The 12207-nt window shown below is 35.3% G+C and overlaps 1 protein-coding gene across 21 annotated transcripts in view; it reads right to left on the minus strand.

Moving 5' to 3' along the window:
* Positions 1-12207, minus strand: part of edil3b (EGF like and discoidin domains 3b) — a 66841-nt gene that overhangs the window by 21027 nt on the left and 33607 nt on the right. For all 21 annotated transcript variants that reach the window (XM_087271420.1, XM_087271419.1, XM_087271401.1 and 18 more), the window contains exons 8-10: positions 10733-10877; positions 10165-10349; positions 2494-2649 (exon numbers count right to left, since the gene is read on the minus strand). In XM_087271420.1, coding sequence (XP_087127546.1) covers positions 2494-2649; positions 10165-10349; positions 10733-10877 — 486 coding nt within the window. The remainder of the gene's footprint in view (positions 1-2493; positions 2650-10164; positions 10350-10732; positions 10878-12207) is intronic.

Below are 12207 nucleotides of genomic sequence, written 5' to 3' on the forward strand. Positions count from 1 at the left end.
TCTCTCTCTCTCTCTCTCTCATTCGCATTGCTAGACAGCCCGCTCCCGTCCCAAATTAAACCCGTTACCGACCGCTCCCGCGATTTATTCGGAAATTTACAGCCTCTAAATTTCCCGGACGGCCGCGGGAATGCAGACCTCTAGTACGCAGGCTTCCTTCTACGCGGAGGAATCAATTATGTCATACATGTACGTACATGTTACATATATTTCAAAATTGATCAAAAACTATTTATATATTGTGGAAATATAAATTTATATCATCTAATTTCAAATGAACAATAATCTACGTATAACTAAAAAGTTTTATTCTCTGGTTTTTAATTATATCATTTCATTAACATTCCAGCTAGGAGGGACATTAACCTTTTGTCTTTCTGATTACAGGCTAAGCCAAAGTTATGCAAATTGTCAGTTTCGCAGCATGGTTGTGTCTATTGTTTTCTCTTTTTGATCAACTGGTCAGGCGGTTTCTGTCTCCAGAACATGATGAGATCAGGCCTGAAAAAGCAGTTTACCCTGCCGACCACAACTCTTAATTTGCATGCTTTGTTTAGCCATATCCCCTCCTCCTAAGAACACAATATAGACATGAAATCTTTGTCTTAAAACAGACTTGTGACAGACTTGTGAAAGAACTTGCAGACTGCGGACCTCTAGTAGGCTCTTGCAGACACATGGACATCTTAAAGACGCTGTATGACTGCAGATTAACCAACACGTCTCAATAAAGGAATTCTGCTTGTTTCGAGTCTCCTGGACTGGGTTCTCTCTTCTTTTCACTCATTTATTTTTTTTACAACAATATGAATATTATGACATATAGCGTATATTTCTAAGGTACAGGCAATATTTCCAGATTTTTAAGCAGTTTTATTTTTTTTTTACTTTTTAAGAACAGTAACCTACCATTTTAACCTTTAAAAGCACAATTTAATTTAAATGTTGACGTGTTTAGTTTGTTTATTTATTTATTTTTACATAGAAGCACAGTGCAGTGTTAATGTTCAGACTCTTTATAATATTTAAAGTGGCTGACAACAATAAATATTTTTAATAATAGGAATTAATCTGCCCCATTTTTGAACTGAGCAGAGCTGAAGCTGCTTTATTGGGACTACTTTGCTACTGTATTTCAATACTGCTCATTATTGTGGTACTTGGAGTGACAATTTTTTTCTGAGGTGGTACTTGATGAAAAAGGTTTGAGAACCACTGTCTTATAGTGTTTACAGAAGAAAGAAACTCAAAGGTACAAGTATCAGGTACAAGTGGAGGATTTTGGGTGAAATATCCCTTTAAAGTGAGCGATTTATTCTGTGCAAGTAAATCCGCTGTTTAAAAAAAACTGATTGTTTTGTTCATCTTTAATCAAAATCTGCTTATTGCACGCTGATTGGCTGAAATATGCTTAGCCACGCCCCTCCAACCATTATTTTGCTGCGAGTGAAAGATGGTAGGAGGAGCTCAAAAATAAAACCCTAAATCATTATTCTATTTCAATCATACTAAAATAAATGTCTTCTGCTTCACACAGAATTTTAAAGGGACCTATCATGTTGCCTTTTACAAGATGTAAAATAAGTCTATGATGTCTCTAGTGTGTGTGTGTGTGACATTTCACCACACTAATAATGTTTTCTCACTCTCTGAAACTGACCCTTTTGGGCGTTTTGTTCATAGTTGTGATGTTTTGGTGACTGTCTCTCGAGATTCAAATGAGATTGTGCTCTTTTCAGAAGAGGGCGGAGCTATGGATGCCTGTGCGTCAGGATAGTGGCAGATTCCAAAGCAAGACTAACATCCTATGCTAATAAGGGAGAGATGGTCACTAGTGGGCGGGGTTTTCCCCCTCTGATGACACGTATAAAGGGAGAATGTCAATCAAAGTGTCTCTGCAGACTGTTTTATCAAGTCTGATTATGAACAAATACAATTAATTGTTACCATTGTGTAACAGAGGCCAGCTAGTAGGCCATGGTCTTTAGTCTCCTTGGTAGAGCAACCGACTCCCATGCGGAAGGTTGCTGGTTTGATACCAGCTCAGAGCAGGTTGGGTGGCGTAGGACCGGTGGAGTTACAGTTAGAAGCTGATTATATTCACACAATGCTGACACACAACTGGGTTTAAACCCCTTGATTTTCACATAATAGGTGGCATTTAAGACCATAATGACTCGTGGAAAATGGGCATCCTTTAAGATAAAATTGTTTATTAAATATATTAGCGAAATAAGTGGCTGCTTAGGGCCCCGTGGCCACCAGGGGGCCCCCAAGAGTGCTTGAAATTATTGTGTGACTTTCGTTTTAGTTTGTTGAGTTGTGGGTTAGTGGTGGGACAAAATATATGGCCATTTATAGTGTTATTTTTGACTGCGATACATACTCGGGCGACAAGACATTTACCTAAATTTACAAAACATCTGATTTAATTATTGAATACACATTTATGGCATCTCCTTTGAATACTGAAATGCTCAGTAAGAGTCCTACCTTATCCTTGTGCTGTTTCTCATCCTGATAAATGATCCACTTCTCTCCATCGTTGCTGAACGCCAGTTTAAATGAACCCACAAACTGCACGTGTCCGAAATCTTTGGCTCCTTGTGTGATGATTCCTGTGACTTTAGTGGGAATCAGCAAATCTATCTGTAATGAGAGAGAGAGAGAGAGAAAGGGAAAAAGAGTTTGTGCGTTTTCTGAGGGAAACGAAACATGGTATCAGTAAAACCTTATTATTATTATTATAACTTTAAATGCTGGATTCCACATCACTGCATCATGTTGTCCCAACACAAATCTATTGAGTAAGCTAAATCATTTATTCATTTTTCTTTGGCTTAATTCCTTTATTCATCAGGCATCGCCACAGTGGAATGAACCGCCAACTTATCCAGCATAACTTTTACACAGCGGATGCCCTTCCAGCTGCAACCCAGTACTGGGAAACACTCAAACACACTCATTCACACACACTCCCACACAACGGGCAATTTATTTTACCCAATTCACCTATAACGCATGTGTTTGAACTGTGAGGGATACCAGAGCACAGGGAGAACATGCAAACTCCACACAGAAACGGCAACTGCCCCAGACGAGGCTTGAACCAGTGACCTTCTTGCTGTAAGCCCACAGTGCAAACCACTGAGCTACCATGCCGCCTATGTTTAAATTATTTAGCAGAAAATTGTATTTTGTCAGCAATACAGCTTTTATTAATATGTAGGAAGTTAAGTTTAGCATTGTAGGTCACACTTTACAATAAGTCTCATTAGTTAATGTTAATTAATGCATTTACTAAGATGAACAAACAATGAACAATACGTTTACTACTGTATTTGTTCATGTTAGTTAACGTTAGTTAATGAAAATACAGTTGTTCATTGTTAGTTCATGTTAACTCATGGTGCATTAACTAATGTTAACAAGCATGGACTTGGATGTTAATAATGCATTAGTAAATGTTCAATTATGATTAATAAATGCTGTACATGTGTTGTTCATGATTAGTTCATGTTAGTAAATGCATTAACTAATGAACCTTATTGTAAAGTGTTACCGTATTGTATTTGTATTTCTGTTGTTTTCTTTGTGAGTGTAGGTAGTTTTATTGTGGGTGTTTTTGTTTGTTCATGCGGTTCATGAAAGTGAAATTTATTTGTCAAGTGCATTATTTATGTTACGTCCTTGGCCTAGAGCAGAGTCGTAACAACAGAACAACCTGAATGTCAGTCAGTGGAGGAAACGATTTGGTAAATTGGAATTTCGGCAGTAATAACAGACAGTTAACTTCAGAATTATTCACACCCTGTTTATTTTTTCCCCCCAATTTCTGTTTAACGTAGAGCAGATTTCTTCAACACATTTCTAATCATAATAGTTTTAATAACTCATCTCTAATAACTGATTTATTTTATCTTTGCCGTGATGACAGTAAATAATATTTGACTAGATATTCTTCAAGACACTTCTATAGTTGACTATAACTAGGCAGGTTAGGGTAATTACGCAAGTTATTGTATAATGATGGTTTGTTCTGTAGACTATCATAAAAATATATATCTTAAAGAGGCTAATTAAAATGGTGTTTAAAAATTTTAAAAGCTGCTTTTATTCTAGCCGAAATAAAACAGATAAGACTTTCTCCAGAAGAAAAAATATTATCAGACATACTGTGAACATTTCCTTGCTCTGTTAAACATCATTTGGGAAATATTTAAAAAAGGGAAAAAAAAATCAAAGGGGGGCTAATAATTCTGCCATCAACTGTAAGTCAATGAGTAAAAGTCAATTTTTCCGGAGAGTAAAATTAGAAGCAGGGCATCAGACTCTGCTCATGTCTAAAAGTGTCAGTGTGGAAAGTAGGTTAAACCTCTGCAAAGCAACATCTGAAGGGAAAACTGCTGTTTTCAACCTGTACTCTGTCTTTTACTCTCTAAGACTGATCTGCTCTTGTTTTACTGAAACACACAGTCCTGATTAATCCACTTAGTTTTGACTGTAGAAACCACAGTGTACTCTACTACTCTACAAATTTACAAATAGGCGAATCTGCATAGTGCAGATTGTAAATATCACAGTCGATCTCAATGTGTTTATGTAGATGCATATGGATAACAGAAAAACATACTACTATTTATATTTAATTATGTATGCCTGTTTGTTTAAGCAGACTTAGTTAAATAGCTTTATCATTAGACCAATATAATATAATATAATATAATATAATATGATATAATATAATAGGTTATATTATATTATTCATTCATTCATTTTCTTTTCGGCTTAGTCCCTTCATTCATCAGGGCTCGCCACAGTGGAATGAATCGCCAACTTATCCAGCATATGTTTTATGCAGCGGGTGCCCTTCCAGCTGCAACCCATCACTGGGAAACACCCATACACACTCATTCACACACACACACTACAAACAACTTAGCTTAAAATATTCCCCTATAGCGCATGTGTTTGGACTTGTGTGGGAAACCCATGCCAACATGGGGAAAACATGCAAACTCCACACAGAAATGCCAACTGACCCAGCCAAGGCTTGAACCAGCAACCTTCTTGCTGTGAGGCGACAGTGCTAACCACTGCACCAATGTGCCACCTATATTATATTATGTTAATATATTCATTCATTCATTTTCTTTTCGGCTTAGTCCCTTTATTAATCTGGGGTGACCACAGAGGAATGAACCGCCTACTTATCCAGCTGCAATCTATCCCTGGGAAACATCCATACACACTCATTCAAACTCATACGATACGGACAATTTAGCCTCCCCAATTCCCCTATAGTGCATGTCTTTGGACTTCTTCCAGAGCAACCAGAGGAAACCCACGCGAACATAGGGAGAACATACAAACTCCACACAGAAACGCCAACTGACCCAGCCAAGGCTCGAACCAGCAACCTTCTTGCTATAAGGCGACAGCACTACCTACTGCGCCACCCATTATGTTAATGTCATATAATATCATTTTAAACTAATGAATAAAACAGGAGCAGATGGTGCTGGGTTGTTGTCACCCAATGTTGGGTTAGCCCATTAATATACTTTAATAACAGTTGGGTTTGTCCATATATTTTACCCAGCATTGGGTGACAACAACCCAGCATTTTTCACAATGTAAACAGTCAGCCCAATCTTTCATGATCATTCATTTATAAGTCAAATTAACAACGTTATCATTGTGATAAAAGGTGCCATATTATTTTAAAATAGATTTCTTGAGCATTACATCACTCTGAAAAAAAAACACTGTGTTGTTGTATCCCAACATTAGGCTAATATTGACAACATGCTAGTAAACCTGCCATTTCAATTTAATTGAATTTAAATCAACGTTGGGTTTTTCCACATTTGACCCAACCTTGCAGTGATGTCTGTTTAAACAGCCCATCAGAGGGCAAGCCATCTGCTCATTATCAATCAAAACACTATAAACCTTATTACATAAATGAATTAGGTTCACTGAAGCATGCGCATGAATAACACAAACTGCTAGTGAAAAAAGCTGACCTCCGGGTATGTGTCATTATGTATAATTCACACACTGACGACAACCATTGGTTCATCTGAATTAGAAATTAGAATATTACAGTAACTGACCCCAGCCTGACCCCTGTGTGAACATACAGGATTAAAGATGTTGGTTACAGTAACTGACCTCAAACTGACCTTAGTTTGACCTTATTCTGACCCGTGTATTAACATATACGATTAGAGGCGTCAATGTTACTGTAACTGACCTCCATCTGACCTCAGTCTGACCTAAGTCTGACTTATATATGAACATACAGGATTAGAGATGTGGTTGTTACCGTAACTGACCTCAGTCTGACCTTAGTCTGACTTATGTATGAACATACAGGATTAGAGATGTTGATGTTACAGTAACTGCCCTCAGTCTGACCCCTGTGTGAACTTGGAGGATTAGGAAATTAAGGATTTTATTGACGTATATTGAGTAAGGATGCATGTGTTGTTTACTCACAGGAAAAAAAAAAATACTATAGTCATTTATAGCAAATACTACTATTATTTTTTCACCCGTTGCCAGTGTTTTTATTTTTAACCAAGTAAAATATTTGAATTATTCTGTTGTGTTGATTTTATTATTGCTATGGCAACACAACAACTATAGTAATATAAACTCATTAAATTGGTTTTGGTAATTCTATAGTTGTTATGGTAACACAACATCTATAGTAATTTAAACAAATACATCTGTTGTGGTGATTCTATAGTTGCTATGGCAACACAACATCTATAGTAATACAAACTATTTAAATTTGTTGTGGGGATTCTATAGTTGCTATGGTAACACAACAACTATAGTAATATAAACAAATATATCTGTTGTGGTGATTCTATAGTTGCTATGGCAACACAACATTTATAGTAATATAAACAAATACATCTGTTGTGGTGATTCTATAGTTGCTATGGCAACACAACATCTATAGTAATATAAACAAAATGTATCTGTTGTGGTAACTATAGTTGCTAGGGTAACAACATCTATAGTAATATAAACAAATACATCTGTTGTGGTAATTCTATAGTTGCTATGGTAACACAACATCTATAGTAATATAAACAAACACATTTGTTTATGGTGATTATATAGTTGCTATGGCAACACAACATTTATAGTCATATAAACAAATACATCTGTTGGGGTGATTCAATAGTTGCTATGGTAGCACAACATCTATAGTAATATAAACAAATACATCTGTTGTGGTGAATCTATAGTTGCTATGGCAACACAACATTTATAGTCATATAAACAAATACATCTGTTGTGGTGAATCTATAGTTGCTATGGCAACACAACATTTATAGTAATATAAACAAATACATCTGTTGTGGTGATTCTATAGTTGCTATGGCAACACAACATTTATAGTAATATAAACAAAATGTATCTGTTGTGGTAACTCTATAGTTGCTAGGGTAACAACATCTATAGTAATATAAACAAATACATCTGTTCTGGTAATTCTATAGTTGCTATGGTAACACAACATCTATAGTAATATAAACACATACATCTGTTGTGGTGATTCTATAGTTGCTATAGTAACACAACAACTATAGTAATATAAACACATACATCTGTTGTTTCAGTTCTATAGCTGCTATGGTAACACAACATCTATAGTAAAATAAGCAAATACATCTGTTGTGGTAATTCTATAGTTGCTATGGTAACACAACAACTATAGTAGCAAACAAATTACATTTGTTGTGGTGATTCTATAGTTGCTACGGTAACACATCAACTATACTAATATAAACATATTAAATTTGTTTTGGTAATTATATAGTTGCTATGGTAACACAACAACTATAGTGATATTAACAATTAATCTGGTGTGATGATTCTATAGTTGCTATGGGAACAACAACTATAGTAATACAATAAAATATTTAGTTGCTACGGTAACACAATAACTATAGTAATATGAACAAATACATCTGTTGTGGTGATTCTATTTTCCATCATGCTGAAGCATTCATAAGTGTTGTAGATACTATAATATACAGTATTACTATAATGTGGTTCAGAAACACAATTGTAGTTATTATATTACTGTAGTGTTTATTCATGTGGCTGATTTTACACCAACACCGCATCAAACTTAAGCGAACAACCCCATTGTCTGAAATAATGATATAGCTGGTGGATGCTTAGACATTCTGAATTTACCTCAGAAAAGTGCTGTGGTTTTCTTTAAACAATATCAGCTGTTTGTCATTCCAGTTTGTGCAAACACAGGAGATTTTGCTCAAGCTCATGAATATTTAATGAGGCAGGCAGTGTTTGGTTTATGATTGGTTGTCTTGCCAAATGACTCAAAAAAATTCGAGTACCTTTGACACCGCAATTCCAGAGCAGGGCATTATGAGCCAGGATTAATAGTGTTATTAACTCATGAAACCTAGAACAATGCAAAATTTAGCACACCAAGAAAACCTTTATATTGTACTTGCTGATTGACTGAGGGAAACCTGATTAAATATCACATTTATATAACCATAGTTGCAACTATGCTGGATAAAAAATCCCTGCGTGGCGTGGGTTACTTCGCATGCTCCATGTTTTTTTAAATAACTGGAATTACAAATAATACAAAAAAAAAAGTGATGTTTCATGCAAATATTTAACTTTGTATAGTAAACACACAAACATTTGAAAAGTAGACTTAATTATTTGATGATAACTGAAGCTGAATGTAAGATTCAGGAGGGGGAGACAATCAAAAATAGGTCCAAGTGTCCTTAAATACACATACAAACACTTTATTTAAGGTATATCTTCATTTAAGTTTTGGTATTTAAAATGATTTGTGAAAAATTAAATAAAGATACACCTCGGAGATGCAAAACATATCTGCATTCCTACAGAATCACTCATAGATTATATATATATATATATACACACACAACAGTTTTGTCTGGTTCTCGAATCTGATTGGCTGATAGCCGTGATATATTTAAGTAATATCAGCACCCGTACAGCCTCTTTACCCTTTGTGTATCACTCCGCCCACATACAGCCAGCAGAAAGCAGACACTACAGATCTAAAGTTTAAAAGATGCTTGCTCAGCTGTTTACCTGTCAGCTTATGATTTGAATTCAATGCGGAAGAAAGTAGTTCACAATTATGCCGTCAAACTGTTGTATAAACGCAATATCACACGAGTAGCAGTGCGAAATGGCTGTATATCGGCACTGGTGGGGGCACTAAGGCACGCCCTCCCACAAGTGCCGATATACAGCCATATCGTACTGCTACTCGTGTGATATATATATATATATATATATATATATATATATATATATATATATATATATATATATATATATATACACATATATATATATATATATATATATATATATATATATATACATATATATATATATATATATATACATATATATATATATATATATATATATATATATACATATATATATATATATATATATATACATATATATATATATATATATATATATATACACATATATATATATATATATATATACACATATATATATATATATATATATATATATATATATATATATATATATACACATATATATATATATATATACACATATATATATATATATATATATATATATATATATATATATATATATATATATAGGTATGATGACATGATGTCTCAGTGGTTAACACGGCAAAAAGGTCCCTAGTTCAAGTCCCTGCTAGGCCAGTTGGCGTTTCTGTGTGGAGTTTGAATGTTCTCCCTGTGTTGGCGTGGGTTTTCTCCGGGTGCTCCGGTTTCCCCCACAGAAATTGTCCGTAGTGTATGTGTGTGTGTGTGTGTGTGTGTGTGTGTGTGTGTGTGTGTGAATGAGAGTATATGGGTGTTTGCCAGTAATGGGTTGCAGCTGGAAGGGCATCTACTGCGTAAAACAAACGCCAGAATAGTTGGCGGTTCATTCCCCTGTGGCAACCCCTGATAAATAAGAGACTAAGCGTACGGAAAATGAATGAATGAAGTTGTCCTCGAAAAACTTGCGTTGAATCAGCTCATTTTGATTGAGTCGTTTGAACAAGCAGCAAAAGTAAGAATTGTTTTGGAGTGAAGAGTCTCAGAGCCTCACCTGCAGCCACTGTGACTGGTCATTGTGCGCGGATGTCCATGCGTTCACCTTGCCCTGTTTGTCCAGTCTGGCTTTGGACGGGTCCCAGGAGAACATGTCCATGCTGAGGGTCTGAAACACACTGGACGAGCTGAGCTGATAGTCCTGGATGTGTCCCGTCTTCATCCCCATGGGCTCTGAACATCCTGGGGGGGGAAATAAAAAACCGTAAACCCTTTAGGTCACAAGTCATGCTATTTACTGGAATATTACCTGCCTATTATTAAGATATGAACTGTTTTTATTAGTTATAAGGTATGAATTATAACTGACTTATACCGTACTTACTGTTAATAAGCAGTGAGTGAGCAGATTATTTAGCTGAAATTCTTAGTTAATGGTATGTTAATCGCATGATTTGTGACTTAAAATTAAATATACCCAACAACCACACATTGTGTCATTATTTTGGTGGTCAAAAAAGCATCAATGTGTTGATGTGAAATAGACGTCATCAAGGTTTTGACATCAAATCCGTTTGCGTTTTTGACGTGTGTGTTTTGTAAAACATGGGTTGATTATTTCAGACCTGTGAGTTCACATCCCAGCAGCTCCATGCGCAGAGTACAGTGTTTCCGGCAGATTTGAGGGTAAACGCGGATATACTGCGCCTCGATTGGTGGACTGAAGGAGTTCACAGAGGGAGAGCTGTTGTCGGTGTTTCCGGTGAATATCTGCATAACAAAAACAGAACATTTTAGCAGCATTTTTTATTGTTTAAAATTGCTTAAATCAAATATTACATTTTTGAAAATGACCAATAAAATATGACCATTCACTGGAATACTGCACTCTGATTGGTCAGTAATTCGCAACTAAATATGTTTTCGCAACTATATATGTACCGTGATTAAAGGTGCAGTAGGCAATAATATCCAGCTGCAGGAAAAGAAGATACTTTGAAGAATGCTGGAAACCTGTAACCACTGACCTCCATAGTATTTGTTTTTTCTACAACAGAAGTAAATGGTTACAGGTTTCCAGCATTCTTCAAAGTATCTTCGTTTTTGTTCAAAAGAAAAGTGAAAGTCACAAAGGTTTATAAGCACTTTATAACCAGTCAAAACCCAAATACACAGTATATCTGAGAGTAATCTCCCTGTAAATGTGGATGAGAGGTATTTAATCAGTTAAATGTAAGATTAAGGAGGTTTTCTTCAAGTTTAAGCCAGTTTAGGGACACTTTACCTTAAAAATTATAATAGTTTCTGCTTCTGCTGAACACTAAAGAAGATACTTTGAAGAATGCTGCAAAACCTGTAACCATCGACTTCAATGGTATTTGTTGTTTCTGTGGAAGTAAATGGTTACAGGTTTCCAGCATTCTTCAAAGTATCTTCATTTTTTGTTCAACAGAAAAGCGAAAGTCACAAAGGTTTATAAGCACTTTATAACCAGTCAAAACCCAAATACACAGTACATTATATCTGAGGGTAATCTCCCTGTACATGTGGATGAAAGTTTTAAATGTAGGTTTAACTGTTTAATAAAGTTTAAGCCAGTTAAAGGGACACTTCACCGCCAAAAAAAATATGATAGTTTCTTTATTCTGCTGAACACTCAAAAAGATATTTTGAAGAATGCTGGAAACCTGTAACCACTGACCTCCATAGAAAATATTTTTTCTATTGTGGAAGTAAATGGTTACAGGTTTCCAGCATTCTTCAAAGTATCTTAATTTTTGTTCAACAGAAAAGTGAAAGTCACAAAGGTTTATAAGCACTTTATAACCAGTCAAAACCCAAATACACAGTATATCTGAGAGTAATCTCCCTGTAAATGTGGATGAAAGGTATTTAATCTGGTTAAATGTAAAATTAAGGATGTTTTCTTCAAGTTTAAGCCAGTTAAAGGGACACTACACCTCCATAATATATAATAGTTTCTTTCTTCTGCTGAACACTAAAGAAGATACTTTAAACAAAGCTGGAAACCTGTAACCATCGACTCTTATAGTATTTGTTTTTCTACCATGGAATTCAATGGTTACAGGTTTTCAGTATT

Source organism: Danio rerio, chromosome 10 (genome assembly GCF_052040795.2).
Source record: "Danio rerio strain M-AB ecotype USA chromosome 10, GRCz13ab, whole genome shotgun sequence".
Lineage (NCBI taxonomy): Eukaryota > Metazoa > Chordata > Actinopteri > Cypriniformes > Danionidae > Danio > Danio rerio.